The sequence below is a fragment of the Alternaria viburni genome (assembly GCF_023758015.1).
Source record: "Alternaria viburni strain BMP 2772 chromosome Unknown scaffold_12, whole genome shotgun sequence".
Lineage (NCBI taxonomy): Eukaryota > Fungi > Ascomycota > Dothideomycetes > Pleosporales > Pleosporaceae > Alternaria > Alternaria viburni.
In genome coordinates, this window is record NW_026055781.1 from 482,986 (window position 1) to 497,706 (window position 14,721).

The following is a 14,721-nucleotide window of genomic DNA, read 5'->3' on the forward strand; positions in this document are numbered from 1 at the left end:
GTAATAACTACAACGAAAAAGACCGCAAAGGAAAAGCACAACTGTGTACGATAAAAAAACACGAAATAAACGCCACCCAGCATTAAACAATTTCTGGGTATTGCATGTCCCAGTCAACCAACAGAGCTTCGGTCATCAGTCTGTTGAGAAGTGGCTCATGCGCGCCGAAGGATGCGTGTCCTTCCTATCCTCATCGGTAGAGAACGCCTTCAACTTGTACTCCATGACCGTCGTGGAAACACCTTTGCCCTTGTCGTTGCTGGGGCGGCCGCTACTCGGGGTGCTTCCATTGAGGGTGCTACCATCGGAGGCACGGTTACCTAAGCCGTTCTCCGCATCACCGCCGTCCTTCTTGTCGTCCGCAGTGGCGTTGACAGCACGGCCAGTAAAGAGGTCCTCTGGGAAAGGGAACAGCGTGCGACGTCTCGGTGGCGACTTCTTGGTTGCTGTCATCCATACCAATGCCGTCATGTCTTTACCCAGCGCCTCGATGATGGGCGTGACAATGGGAAGACAGGCGAAGAGCACACCGTAGGATGTTATACCGACAATGGTCACGTTGATGCCGTAGCTGAATCCGCGCTCCGCTAGTGCGACCATGAGCCAGGATCCGTAGGTCCAGAAAACAAGACCGTGGAGCAGGTAGATGGTGAAGACGTGGGGGAAGAGGACGAGGAAAGGAGGCGTGGAAAGGACCCATTGTACCGCGGCGGAGAGCTCGACAATGGCTTGCATGCCGCCTGCGAAGAGTACACCGTTGAGACGCGGCGTGTAGTATGGCGGGTAGCCTGCCTGGTCTGTGTCCTGAATGGCTACACCGGTTACAGGATCGGGGTGGATGCCGCGTTCCGCAGTCGAGAAGTTGAAGTCCGTGTCGACCCAGTTAGGAATGACGTTGACGGCGAAACTGGCGCCGACGCAGGCCCAGAAGAAGGTGATGGTGGCGTAGTACGCTCCCGGTCGTGTGGCCAGGAACGCTTTCCACTTGTAAGTCACGTCGAGGTCGGTGAGGAGCAGACCGAGCCAGAGGTATGTGCCCCAAGACTGAGCGTACCAGTGGTTGATTAGGCAGAAGGCGTAGTAGCACATGCGCTTCCATGGTGTCTTGATCTCGTAGACCACGACAGCACCGAGAAGGACGAGCCAGGAACCTTGAAGTTGCACGGCGATGGTCCAGAGGACACCGGTGCAGTAGTGCAGAGTGATTTGCGGGACGGCGTTGGGGACGAGGAACATGAGTTCGAGAACTTCAGAGATGTACTGGCCGAAGTTGTTGTAGCGGCTCACGTAGGGCCAGGTCGACCAGGTCAGCGAAGGAATGTATTGCAAGAACTTGGTCGCGCCAACGTCAATGAAGAAGTATTCCAGCAGGGCCATCGAAGCGACAGGAATCATAAGACGGGGTGTTCGGCGTACGGCTGCCTTGGCGATCTCATCCATCTTGCCCTTGCGCAAGTAAGGTGCGGTCAAGAAACGGACGGAGGTTGTGAAGAAGACACCAAGCCACATCTGGTTGAGCAAGAACGGACCGATGATTCTCTGGGCCCATGGCTCAGATGCGTTGTGTGCATCTGCACCAGGTGTGACGATAGCAGGGACGAAGGTAAGACCAAAATGCATCAGGGTGACCACGAGAGAGCAGAGCGCCGTCAGACCAGCAAGATGGTCGATACGTTGTCGCTGAGGCAGAGGCTGGGGGCGCATACGAGGAGCTGGTAGGGCGGACTCGGTGACGGTCTCCATTGTAATCTTGTCATGGGGAGCAATCATGGGAACGGATGGGGTCATGGTGGCGCGCGGGTCCATCAAGGTGAGCATAGAGTTGCGATCTCTTGAGATCGCTGTGCCTGGAGTTCCTGGAGTCATCATCGATGCGTGAGGATCGACCATAGTCAACATAGAGTCGCCACCTCTTGACACTGCCGTTCCTGGCATCGGTGGCATAGGTATGTAGAGATCCTCGCGCGTAGTGTTGAAGTTGCTGTTGAAAGGCGTTGGCCCACGGCTATCGAAGAATACCGAGTTTGGTCTGGAGAGACCATCCTTGGGTGTAGAGCCACCGAGAGTCGAGGTACCGGGAAGCCTCTCGATCGCCATGTCGTCGTCGTCTGAGTTGCGCTTTTCGGAAGCGGAGGGAGTTTTCTGGTCGGCACCACCACGAGAGAAGATCTCGTGCGAAGCCACTGTGAAAGTACTGTCGCTGAACGGATTCTTCTTTTCGTCCTCGGACTCTTTCGGCTCTGTGGAGGAAGCTGGGGTAGGTTTCGGGGCTTCACTCTTGAGCTTGGGAGCGAGACGTCTGATGAGGGCGTGGATGATAAGGACGGTCGAGAATATGATGCATGACACGGAGAGCCAGAGTGCCGGCATGCGCCTGATGTCTTTGCCCTTGTACTGCTCCCATTTGTCTGTTGCGTCATCACCATACGGTGTGGAACCACGGAGTTCAATGTCGTCCATCGAGCACGCATCGGTCAACGGGCACCTGGCGACAAAATCCTCGCGAGCATCTACGCTCATTGTAGAAGAGTTGAAGAACATGCGGATCCAGCCAACCTCGGCAACAGACTCTGTGCGTTCAGGCGGACCACGCATGGAGTAGCGGTTACCGGTTGACCAATGCTTGAAGAACATGGCCGAGGGAACAGAAGGCATGCCACCTTTGTTCTTCTGTAGAACCTGCCTAGTGAGGTTGCCACCGATGTAGAAGTTGATGTAGTCCGCAGTCCAATCGATCCTGTACTCGGTGAACTCCCATGGGTTGATGCTGCCATTGCTGAGGCCGCCACCAAGGGTAGTATAGTTACGGTTCGCAGCCGTGCTGTTGAGAAGCTGACTGTAGTTCATTCCGAGGTTGCGCGTAGTGAATTCATTGTTGACGAAGGTTCCCACCCATGGGTCTCGGCGGTTGTTCATGTTCATGACACTGAGCTCGGTGATCTCGGTCTCATTGTACTTCCACATCATGGATGCCGCCGTGCCCGCGGAATCCATGTCTGCAGACTTGAGTAGAGTGCGGAAAGAGCCATGCTGGATGTCGCGTCGCTTTGTCCGCAGACTAGCACCTCGAACGAGATGCTCAGCAGTCGAAGGTTCCACAACAAGCTGAAGAGAGTCGTTGTTGAATCTGAGATTGTCGGGAGAGGCGCCTTCGCGATAGACAGCATTCTGGGAAGCATTAGCTATGGACTTGGAGGCACATTCACGGCAGACGGACCCAATCCTTTGCATATTTCTGAGCAAAGTCTTCGGCGATGAAGTCGATCGGTAATTGGGTAGTCTCGTTGAAGTAGACAATGATGGAGTCAGTAAAGAGCTCTGATGTCTGGGTGTCGTAGAAACCGCAGGTACAATTGTCCTGCCCACGCGTGACATCCGCAAGCGCAGGCAAGATATGCACCAGGGCAAGACCGAGCAAATGAGAGGAAAACATGCTGATGAGAGAGAGTGACTGAACAGAAACAGGGACAGATCCGCTGCTCAAGTCAGAAAGGCAGTATTTGTCTGCGACATATGCATGCAGCTAGCTGTGCAAGGCCTGTGTAAAGACCCCGGCCTAAGCTTGCAACACTGCTCTCCGGACGGGGAGGAGCCGCCTTGCTTCTCCGATCAGCATTGGCATCAGGTTGACGGCGTTGCAAAGTCCCCTATCTTGGACAAAGTCTTAGCCTGCTTCATGAGGGTCATGATCGGAGCGTTGCCTCAGCGGGGAGCGCGCGGCCCTGCAACAAGGCCAAAAAAGGTATGCAAGCTTTCCTTGGCAGGCCCGTACTTGATAGCAAGCAGAATGGACGTCGTGGCATGGGGCTAACTAGCCGCCGTAGGACGTGCAGACGAGAAGGTTGAGGAAGATGCCGTGCCCGCGCTGTCGGTGGGTCGGAAACGTGCGCCGCACTCCTGCCCGTGCATCGACGCTAGCACAGACGTTTCCTCCCAATGCATCCCGCGCTCGTTCTGCCTCAACAAACCCGACGAAACTTCATCACCATCCCAGTTTCGATCATTGATCTTCGTGCCAGCATCGACCGATATCAGCCGTTTCCGGAAGGCGACAAGGGTCCGCATCGCACTGCCAGTCCCAGCCGTGCTTCATGCGCTCAGCACGCCGCTGCGGGATGCCATTGTCGTGTCAATACCCAGTGCAGTGTCTCGTCTCTCAGCTTCTGCAGCCTGAGTGGCACCGTGGACACCGGATGCCAGGAAAATGCACCGCAAGATAGCGGCTGGCATGTGGCCCTCCGATGTTCCTTCCCCAACCCGCCCGATTCTGCATGTTCGTTGACGTTGACCAAACTGCGGTCAACTGGTAAAAAGCACCTGGTTGGCCCGCCAGACTTGTGGACGTGGGTTTGACATGTGACTTGGCATATTCACCATTCCCGACCTGTAGAGCGGTACCGGGGTCGACATGGCCAACGTGCAGGGCCGACCCACTCCAATCTCATTATCACAACTTGGCGCTGTTGATGCTAGGTAATGCTGATCTCAGTTGAGCACGAAGCTTGCATGGAGACCAGCTCCCACGGGCGGTAATCACGGTTTCGACATGAACCCTTCGGCGGTTTTGCCCCTTCTACAGTCGCTGCGTGTCGGCTACGGTGTTTACCATACGCACTAAGCAATTGTGCAATCAAGGGCCGAATATATGTTCTGTATCCGCTCCTTGTCAGTAGTCTCACCCCCTCCATCATAGTCACCATTCGCTTTGACTGCCTCTTCCATCGTCAACTGTCACATCACACACTCGTTTCAAGATGTCTGACACCACGAAGGACTGCGTAATTGAGGTTGGGGAGGTCACTTCTCCTACAGCCAACGAGAAGTCGGTCACCAAGAGTCCTTCCATCGCTACTGAGACAATTGGGCGGACATCTTCCTGGATCTCTGAGTGGACGCCCTTCGGTCTGGTCGCCTCCTACTACGTCTTCTCGGTATGCCTCTACATGTACTGCAGCAACGGGCTGATCGCCATCTTCTGGTTCATTTACATGTGCACCAACTTCTACATCGCCGGCACGACTGTCTTGGAGGCCTTCTTCAGTATCACGCCCTGCCGCGAGGCAAGAGCAATCGTCACGCAAGCGCAGGAGAAGCAGTGGCTGTTCCCTACGCCACACCACAAGCTACCCATTCTGGATCTTCTCATCGTCGCCTACCTACCCAATGAGCAGGACATCATCATGGACCGCGCTCTTTATGCGCTTGAACAGCTCGATTACCCTTCTGACAAGATCCGCATCGTCGTCCTCTACAACACCCCCAAGCCAATCGAGCCATTGGAGACTGAGCTGCACCAACTTCCTCTGCGCTTCCCCCATGCAAGAGTCATCAAGGTACCCAACTCGACTTCCAAGGCAGACAACCTCAACTACTACTTCACGCTGGACACTGGATCTGACATCATCGCCATCTACGATTGCGACCACTACCCTCACCCCAACTCACCCCGATGGGCCGCTGAACGATTCGTTGCCGAGAAGGATGTCGACATCGTCCAAGGCCGCTGCATCATCTTCAACTCCGACGACAGCTTCATGACCAACATGATCGCAGTCGAGTTCGACAAGATTTACGCTGTCTCTCATCCCGGTCGTTCTACTATGTGGGGATTTGGTCTCTTCTGTGGATCCAACGGTTACTGGCGCACATCGCTTCTTCGCAATCTGAAGATGGACGACACAATGCTTACTGAAGACATCGACTCTGCACTTCGCGCATTCTCCAAAGGTGCCAAGACCGTTCATGATCTCAACGTGACTTCCTACGAGCTGGCCCCCACAACCTTCAGCGCGTTCTGGAAGCAACGTCTCCGGTGGGCCCAGGGCTGGGCTCAAGCGAGTATGCGACACATGAAGATGGTTTGGAATGGTGTCAAGGATCCGTTGCACGAAGAGCACGCCAAGCGCAGCTTCACTGCTCGCTTCGGTGTTTTGTCGCTATTACTCATCCGCGAGTCCTCGTACTATCTCGTCACACAGTACACGTGTTTGGTCGCATCATTCGTTATCGTCAAGTTCCCGACGTCCGGGGAGGAGCTCTGGAAGCTGGTCTATTTCCAGTACCCTGTGTCACAGTGGCTTTTCATTATCAGGTTCGTACAGCCCTCGACGTAATCTTGTACCATGCTAACGGTGTCGTGTCACAGTATTGTCTGCTTGATTGCTACTCTTTGGATCACCAACCAGGTCAAATCCGAGTACATCTCCAGAAGGATGATCATCCTCTTCTCGGTTCTGTACCCGTTTTACCTGGTTCTCAACGCCACAATCGGTCTTTACGGCCACGCTCGCCAGCTTGTCAAGTACAGCTCCTGGAACCCAACCGCTAGGAAGTAGGGCCATATCATATTATCTTCTTAATTTTCTTTATTGTCAATATCATAGGGAAGGGGCACAAGGCTTTGGATGCTCTCGTTTAGTTCGGGATGAAGCTCGCAAGCCATTAGCGGCGGCTGAGGCTTTCATGAATCACGCATCAGTATATAATACCCGATTAATTACATCATAATCACTATTTCTACAAATCGTTTCTGCACATCTTGTCATGATGACCGTTGTTGCAAATAAGGTTCTTCGAGAAATGATGCGCTCTTCTCATTTACCAATGATCATTGTCCATCGATTGACTCTGTTGTCCTGGCTCCTGAGTGGTCAACATGTGAAACTCGATCTATGAGATAACGCGCGGCATCACAGCGGAATGCAGAGCATCAGCCTTATCCCGGGCGACTCACGTCGGCGATACGATTTCCGATCTGCCACGCACAGTCTATCACGGAAGGTAAACTCAGAGATAAGTAAAATCCTAGCATGAAGCAGGGCCGAAGGGCAGCGCCTTACTGAAACGGACCCTGCACCCTGATGCGTTGCCAGAAAGCATCGGCCCAGCGACATGAAAAAGGAAATAATCAACAGCACCAGGGGTGGCCGGGACATTACAAGTCGACTATGCGGGCGATCGACACGCGCTCGCTAGCGCGTAGATCCACTTCGCAAGTGTGCGTTCCCTAGGCCGCGTGGGATGCTACCTACCACACTACACCTGGCGGGTAGCACAGCATCGTAGGCCGGCGGAACCATCCGCAAACTTGCTAGAAAAATTCGACACGGCGTTATCTTCGGTGAGTAAGATCTGTTTCAGCGGGCTTTTGCTCTCCGGGACGCGGACCTTCCTTTTTTGGTGTGAGCACACGAGTCAGCCCCTCGGATTTTGGAAAACGTGCGGATTTCACGACCCTTCGTGGCCTATCGCACGGATGTTCGGTATGAAAATCAATGTGCACGGACGGCCGCAGTCGACATGGCGGTCACTGACAGGTGTAGATGCCCAAGTAGGGCTGCCCCATGCGCCACACGTGGAAGGTTCTGAGGAAGGCCGTTGCCCGGCGGCACCTGGGTGTTGAGAGATCAGGGTGCTTTTCATCGAGCACGTCACGACGTGCGTCTGGGATGTGTATGTTGAAGACGGCAACGTTACAAGTCGGCAGGCCGACATTTCAACATCCGAGATCAAGATAACGATCAACAGCCGCCCGCTTCGTGTAAGTGGTCCGGATGCCAGAAATGCGAACTATTGTATGCCGCCAAAGTTACCCGCTGCCAGCCTCAACTAGGGTCAACGCTTATCGAACAACTGCTCAGCGGGACGTAGAGAACGCCACAAAAAGCATAGCTGACCCTTGGCATGCATGCGCCTGAATTGTGCTCGGAAGCTTGCGTTGCAACTAAGCTCAACGCTTCCCGTGCTCGGTAGGCAGATGCTGTGCTAGTCACGGAAAGAAAAGTCGCCTTCAGGTACGTGGTCGTTCTGGTGGCCAAGGTGCTGATCTCGGGTCTCCCACGGGGGGTCTTTGGTACGGGACGTGGTGCTACTGCCGCAAGTAGTCGCCAAGGGTCGTGCTGGTTTTGTTGTCTGTGTGGAATCAGAAGTCGAGGGTAAATTGCCTTGTTTGTAAGCTGCTCTTCCTCTTTATCACCGAGATCCTCATCTTTACCGCGGTATCGAACAAGATGTCTGCAACAATGGAGCCTACCCTTTCATCCAAACTCAAGGCTATCTTCCCCTCGTCGTCGGCCGAGCAAGGAACGACAATCCTGTCGGCTGACCAGAACTACCTCATTGGGCTTCGTGGCCTGTTTGTATTCCAATCATTCCTCTACGTGTTCTTCCAAACCTTTCTTCCAGCCGCCCTTCCAGACTCGAAGAATGTTGATGGCCCGGCGTACCAGGTCGCACTTCGAAAGTCATTTTCAGTAATCTTCGCCAACGAGGCATTGATCTACTCATGGATTATCTTCCTCTCCGCGCGCACCATTTGCTTACCTTACCTCGCCAACAAGACGCGTGAGGTCGGCGCATCGAGTGTCTTCCGTCGTGGCATCAGACTATGGATTCCGACCTTCATCGCCTACTCTTTTGCAGCAGCGGCATTCAGCACAACCTCGACCGACTACATCTCCGACTTCTTGGCCTCTACTGGCAACATCTCCACCATCGCACCGACGCGGATCCAGAACTTCTTGATTTACTTCAACTCCCTTTTCGAGATCTTCTGGGTCAACAAGCGTTACGCTAGTCAGGCCGCCAACGATGTCTTCCCATCTGGTACGCTTTGGATAGTGTCCGTGCTCTTCCAGCAAAGTTATACCGTCTACATCACCATGGTCATTGTTCCGAATACGCGCACCTCATGGCGAGTAAAGGCCATGCTAGCTTTCATCGTAGCAGCGTTCTGGGTACAGAGCTGGGCTTGGTACAGCGTCACCGGCCTAATCATTGCTGATGCGGTCCTCAACATGGATTTCAAGGCCCGGTCCCAACGAGGATTTAAGATCGGCAACTTCGGTATCCCAGTCTGGCCACTTTACGCTGCGATGGTCCTTACCGGTGTTGTGCTGCAGTTCGCCTTCATCTCCGGAAAACCAGACATGCGCGACAATGAGCTATGGGGTCACACCGCGCTGTACGATGACGGATTCTTGAACGAGAACGTAGATCTAGACCAGCCGATGGCGAGGGTTGACAACTACCTCATCATCCTTGGGTCGATGCTTCTGATTGAGACGTTCGAATTGCCCCGGGCTATCCTTCGCGGAGGCTTCTTCGTTTCGCTAGGCAAGAGGAGCTTCAGTAAGTCGCAACTCTTCGACAAAGTCATGGAACAATTACTTACACATCCCAGGCTACTTCCTCGTCCAATCCATACTCATCTACACCGCCGGTATCAAATTATACATGCACATGGCCGACGCCGGCATGAACGGTTCTTTGAGCACTTTCGTCTGCTTCTTGGTCTGCGCACCGCTGGTCGCTATAATTGGAGAGATTTTCTACCGTGTTGTTGATTTGCCGAGCATTATTCTGGCTAGAGGATTTTGGGCGTTCATGACGAAATAGGTGGCGGCAACGGCGCGCTACCGGCACGTGGTTCGGGCCATCGTCAGCCACATTTCTTGACATCTCGGTTACCAACCGCGCAGCTTGTCTCCTCATTCGCACTGCTCGGGGAAACATTATCCGTCACATCGCCCTTGCACAAGACATTTGGCGAGAAGCTCACTGGTCGACAAGCCTTTCTCCATAGCTCGGCATGCTCTTTGGAGACATCCCCGCAGCATTGGTGATCCTTCGAAACTTCCCCGCAATGTGGAGAGACTTTAGCCTATGAACATTGGTTCGGGAAGATGTACAGTTGCTTGGACGTGGGCGTTACACTAGCTAGATCCTTCGGTGTTGTTAATCTGTATTCCATTTTCTGTTCGCATTCTCCTCCTGTTGCTGCCGTGAAAGCGCGTTCTACTGTGACTAGTCTGCTAACCAGCCACAATGGATAAGCCCAAGGAAACAGACACTGAACGCATCGAAAAGGCGATCACAATCGATGAGACGATCGACACAGCCCTGGACAAGCGTCTGAATCGCAAATTTGACTTTCGTATTCTGCCTTGGTTGTTCGGGATATGGTATTCTGCCATCCCACACTATTCTAAAGCCCATGCTGAGTGAGAATTCTAGGCTCTTCTCGTTCATAGACCGCAGCAACATCGGCAACGCAAGAATAGCCGGCCTGTCCGATGAACTTTCCATCACAACTGGTACACGGTTTAACATCGCCCTCCTCGTCTTCTACATCCCGTACATCCTGGTCGACGTACCGTCTAACCTACTCGTTAAGCGTTTGCGCGCCGGGATATACCTACCAGCTCTGATCACGGCATGGGGTCTAGTGTGTACGTTCATGGGCTTCGTGCAGTCATTTGCAGGGCTGGTGGCATGTAGACTGTTGCTGGGATTATGTGAAGGAGGCATTCTCGGTGGCGTGATCATCTACCTTGCGATGTTCTATAGGCGAGGCGAGATGCTGCTGAGAAGCGGTCTCTTTTATTGCGCCGCGCCTCTATCGGGGGCTTTTGGTGGGCTACTCGCTTCGGGACTGGCAACCATCGAGGTTGGGGGGTATCGAAGATGGCCCTGGATCTTCTTTAGTAAGTTCTCGCTAATGTTTCACGTAGTGGAGGTGTTGCGCTGACATGATCTCAGTTGAGGGCGCAATCACTGTTGTGTTCGGCATCGTATGCTTCTTCTTCATGCCGGATACCCCTGCCGCAGCAGCATTCTTGAGTGACGAAGAAAAGGAGTGGGCATTGCGACGCATGCGACTTGATGCAGGAGGATCCACCGAAGTTGATGTCGACGATGAGAAGTTCAGTTGGTATTGGGTCAAGATGGCACTCAAAGCCCCGCAGACGTACCTTTCTGCTTTCATCTGGTTCTTCTTGTTGGTGCCGCTCTATGTAAGCTTTTTCCGGATCTCAAATGCCGGAGACTATGCTAAAGCTTAACAGAGCTTTTCGCTGTTCCTTCCTAGTATCATTGCCGGCATGGGCTATCAAAGCACCACCGCGCAGCTCTTTACGGTACCACCTAACATGGCTGCTTTCATCACGGTAATTGGCACGGCGTACGCCTCCGACAAGTTGAAGAATCGCGGTTATTTCATCATAGGAGGCTGCGTGATAGGCATATGCGGTTACGTTATGTTGATAGTGGCGACGACGAATGCCGTGCGGTACGCCGGGACGTTCCTGGTCGCGATTGGTGTCTTTCAGGGTTCGCCCATGCTCATGGTAAGCTTCGCCTGCTCACCAAAATGCTTACTTTACTCATCCGTCATCAGGGATGGGCATCCAACAATCTTGCGCCTCACTATGTCCGCGCAGTCGGAATTGGTATGGTAATCAGCATCGCCAATTGCTCGGCATTCATCGGCACGTTTATCTATCTTCAGCGTGATGCGCCGAAATATGTTCTAGGCCATTCTGTAAGCCTTGGTGCATTGGTAGTAACGATCGTACTCGCCGCCATACAGTGCTGGTACCTAGGTTGGGAAAACAGAAAGCGAGAGAGAGGTGAACGCGACGATAGACTCCTGCGAGCGGATGCGGATAGACTTGGCCATCAGCACCCTAGTTTCAGATTCACGTTGTAGCCGAGAGGAAGTGGTAGCCAAAAAAAGCCTTGGTGATGGTCCAGGGTGGGAGCTGATACGAATACTACATTAGTACGTCATCTGACAGACAAACGTGGAGAAGTCTGCCGCCTAAGACATTGTGACAGAGCAGAGTGCGCTACCCCTGAGTCACTTGGCTTTCTTGTTGTCTCTTCCCCCAATCATGCCCTTTTGCTTCGTAGTGTTTTTCTTCCATGGTGTCAGACTGCCGCCTCCAGCCACCCAGCCGATTGCCATAACGATCAACGTGAATGGCACGGCCGTTAGGAAGTACCAACCATACGTCGTCTTCAATGCTGAAACACTCTCATTCATGCTATACAGCCCAGATATAAACGTCAACGGGATGAAGATGGTCGCCAGCCATGTTATCCTCGCCATGTTATGGTTCTCCTCGAGCCCGCGACGCGAATCTTCGATGGATATCTCCGATGTAACAATACTAGTGAGGCGGTCGACTCGCTCCTGCAGTTCATTGACAGCGGCAAGGACGCGTTTGAAGTCAGGCACTATGTCCTCGAATCCTTCTACGTTGTCGTAATTTATAGTCAGATTGTCGGAAAAGAGCGAGCGTACGGAGAGAGGTGATGTGGGCGCAACGGAGGACTGAGTAGACGGGGTAGTAAGCCGCGCTGCAACCGGAAGCGCATGTTCCAACGTCTCCGTTATCATCTCCCGAAACACTGGGATCTGCCGACGCCAGGTATGCAGACGCTTGAGCGAAGTGTCAATGGCATCACCTTTCGAGCGGAAGAGGCGTGGCATCTCGAGTTCCCACTCTATCTGGCTGAGACGAGCTCTTACATAGTCGCACACTATGAGCCACTCTGCGCAGATGGTGTATATAGTTGGTTTGGCGAGGACTTGCGCGTTAATCTCATTTCCGTCTTTCCGCTCAAACCACGGGAAGGCAGTCGTCATTTGGACAATGTCTTCGAACCAGGATACTGAAGACTTGATTGAGGGGTAAACTTTGGTGTCCATCTTCGGTGTTGGCAACCAATTACTGCGATCATACCCTTTACAGTGTCAGTCAATTCAGTACCTCAGCTACTGTCATTTTGTTGGTACTTACAGAGTGGCCGGCCTTGGCTAACAGTTGGATCTAGCAAGACGATACCGACGGTTCCATTACCACACTTCTTGTCCTTGCCGATCCACATGGATGTACGCGTGCGCATAATGGACACGACTGCTCCCTTTCCATCTTGGTAATGCCAATGGTTCTCATCGTTATCAGGCCGTCTGAGCACGTTCCAAGAGTTTGCTTCCAGCCTCGAGTTGAAGTAGTCCTCTTCTGTTTTGTGGTATCGTAACCTCATATTGCGCATCCTGAACCAGGGCCGATGCCTCATGCTTGAGACTAGGCTGGGTGGTGACGCCCAGGGGTCACGAGTGTTGTGCCACACGTAGTCATCGATCTGCTCTCGAAAGAACAATGGATCTATATCGAAACGCGCTCCCAGCAGCTCAATGACTTGTCGAGACAGGTCTTCTACTATAAAGAGGCGCAGGGGAGGTTCTTTCGTATGCTCAAGCGACAGAGCTTGAAGAGTTTCTTGAAGCAAAGCAGGCGATTTAATCGCTGTAGCTTTTGGTGCAGTGGCAGGACGATACTCGACGAAGGTGACGTTTGTCTTATTCGCACGGGTTTCGCGTTCCTCTGGGTGCTCTTTGATCTCATTCCAGCGTAGTGGGGTAGTGCTAACCTGCATCCAGTCCGCTAGATGTCGTAAAGTCCTCCACGAAGTCGACAGCGATTTGATGTGCGCCAAATACGGCCGGCTCTTGCTGTTGCTGCATTACGTGAGTCTTGACCTGGAAGACTGTCAATGCTGTGAACTTACGGGTCCGGCAATTCCCACTCGTCTGCGACTGGTATCCTCTCGTATGCATCTCCAATCAATTCATATGGGTCAGGGAAGTCTGCACTGTGCGGAATATGTTTCGCAGACCAAAGTGCGGGGATCGTGCCTCTCTTGGAGGGTTTGCCATTGCTGTTGTCGGAGTAAGTAGACATGGTTGCTACCTAGGTACGGACACTGACAACGCGCAACCATGCCAGAGCGGGTGGCGAGATGGATTTATAGATGGACAGGCTGCAAGGCGATGTTGGGGGCTGAGGGCTGAGAAGGCTGAGACTCAAGCGCGACGATCTCTAGTTGCATCAGGGGGCTCGTACATACGCGAGGTTTCCAGCTATGTACACCCGCGCGCCTGTATGCGGGTGTGGAGAGCTAACAGATATGCCAGGCGGTCCATAATCTCTCTGCAGTCTTGATCGAGTAGATCAAGACGCGTCAAGAAGTCGTAGGGATATCGCGTTGGCTGAATCCTCGAATTTGGCGCGCCGTCAGCTGAAACGTGCAATGTCCAATTTGGGCTAGACGTGAAGTTGGGTCCGACAGCTGCAGACAGCAACAGGGCTAAGCAAGTCACGCGTCTAATGCCAGCTCACATTGGACCTTTCCAGAGATGACTGCATTACGCGACAGGCTACTGCGTTGTCGGAATATCGTTGGACTGTGTGGTATGCGCCTGGGGTTGTGATGTTGACTGCTGCTGTCACGAAAGTTGAAGATGGAATGACTCCACGGGAGTGGTTCCACCGCAGCAGCGCCGCCTGCCATTTCGGTCTCCGGTCATTTCATTCCTCAAGAAACCAACACCCTATATCAGAGCAACCCTTTCAGTTCATCACACGGCATTGCCCCACGTGAAAGGCTATAATGGGGCGTTTCTGTGCTTACTCGCGTACGCGACGTCAGGATCAAATGTGGAGAGAACGCGGGGCGCGCAGTACACCTCGGAAGCCCCCAAGGGCCACAGAAACGCAACATTGGCGGGACACTTTTGCGTAGTCGCGCCCATGTCTCGATATCTTGCAGGAAATCATTAGTACTCTGCAAAACCTTTTCATTGGAATCTCGATATGACATACGGCATCTTCAAACCTCACTGGTCCAGATACCTAGGCCCTGACGCTCCCGATCCTGCCAAAGACACCTATCGACCTCACGATGAGGCTGTATTCTCGTCGCCATTTGGACCCTTTCCACCGACACCGGATGATCTCAACATTCACGAACTCTGCTTTCCGCCGAACAATCCATTACCCGAAGATTACCCTCTATTCATCAATGCTATAACAGAAGAGGTCGTCACACTCCACAGCTTCTATGCTCGAGTATGTGCATTGGCGCGTGTCTTCC

The 14,721-nt window shown here is 53.1% G+C and overlaps 5 protein-coding genes across 5 annotated transcripts; 3 read left to right on the forward strand and 2 right to left on the reverse strand.

Annotated features, from left to right (window-relative positions):
• Window positions 1–135: 135 nt before the first annotated feature.
• On the reverse strand, window positions 136–3,433 carry J4E79_006204 (uncharacterized protein; the record flags this gene model as incomplete). Its single annotated transcript, XM_049355076.1, has 2 exons — window positions 136–3,168; window positions 3,218–3,433. 2 exons carry the CDS (start codon window positions 3,431–3,433, stop codon window positions 136–138), a joined length of 3,249 nt encoding a protein of 1,082 aa, XP_049210472.1.
• A 1,321-nt stretch (window positions 3,434–4,754) lies between these two features.
• J4E79_006205 (uncharacterized protein) lies at window positions 4,755–6,335 on the forward strand (the record flags this gene model as incomplete). The annotated part of the gene is made up of 2 exons (XM_049355077.1): window positions 4,755–6,091; window positions 6,146–6,335. 2 exons carry the CDS (start codon window positions 4,755–4,757, stop codon window positions 6,333–6,335), a joined length of 1,527 nt encoding a protein of 508 aa, XP_049210473.1.
• Window positions 6,336–8,009: 1,674 nt separating this feature from the next.
• Window positions 8,010–9,396, forward strand: J4E79_006206 (uncharacterized protein; the record flags this gene model as incomplete). Its single annotated transcript, XM_049355078.1, has 2 exons — window positions 8,010–9,129; window positions 9,182–9,396. 2 exons carry the CDS (start codon window positions 8,010–8,012, stop codon window positions 9,394–9,396), a joined length of 1,335 nt encoding a protein of 444 aa, XP_049210474.1.
• A 429-nt stretch (window positions 9,397–9,825) lies between these two features.
• J4E79_006207 (uncharacterized protein) lies at window positions 9,826–11,016 on the forward strand (the record flags this gene model as incomplete). The annotated part of the gene is made up of 5 exons (XM_049355079.1): window positions 9,826–9,962; window positions 10,015–10,484; window positions 10,540–10,793; window positions 10,845–10,946; window positions 11,005–11,016. The coding sequence occupies 5 exons, from the start codon at window positions 9,826–9,828 to the stop codon at window positions 11,014–11,016; spliced, it is 975 nt and encodes a 324-aa protein (XP_049210475.1).
• Window positions 11,017–11,638: 622 nt separating this feature from the next.
• J4E79_006208 (uncharacterized protein) lies at window positions 11,639–13,529 on the reverse strand (the record flags this gene model as incomplete). Its single annotated transcript, XM_049355080.1, has 3 exons — window positions 11,639–12,528; window positions 12,585–13,306; window positions 13,357–13,529. The coding sequence occupies 3 exons, from the start codon at window positions 13,527–13,529 to the stop codon at window positions 11,639–11,641; spliced, it is 1,785 nt and encodes a 594-aa protein (XP_049210476.1).
• Between the last annotated feature and the right edge of the window lie 1,192 nt (window positions 13,530–14,721).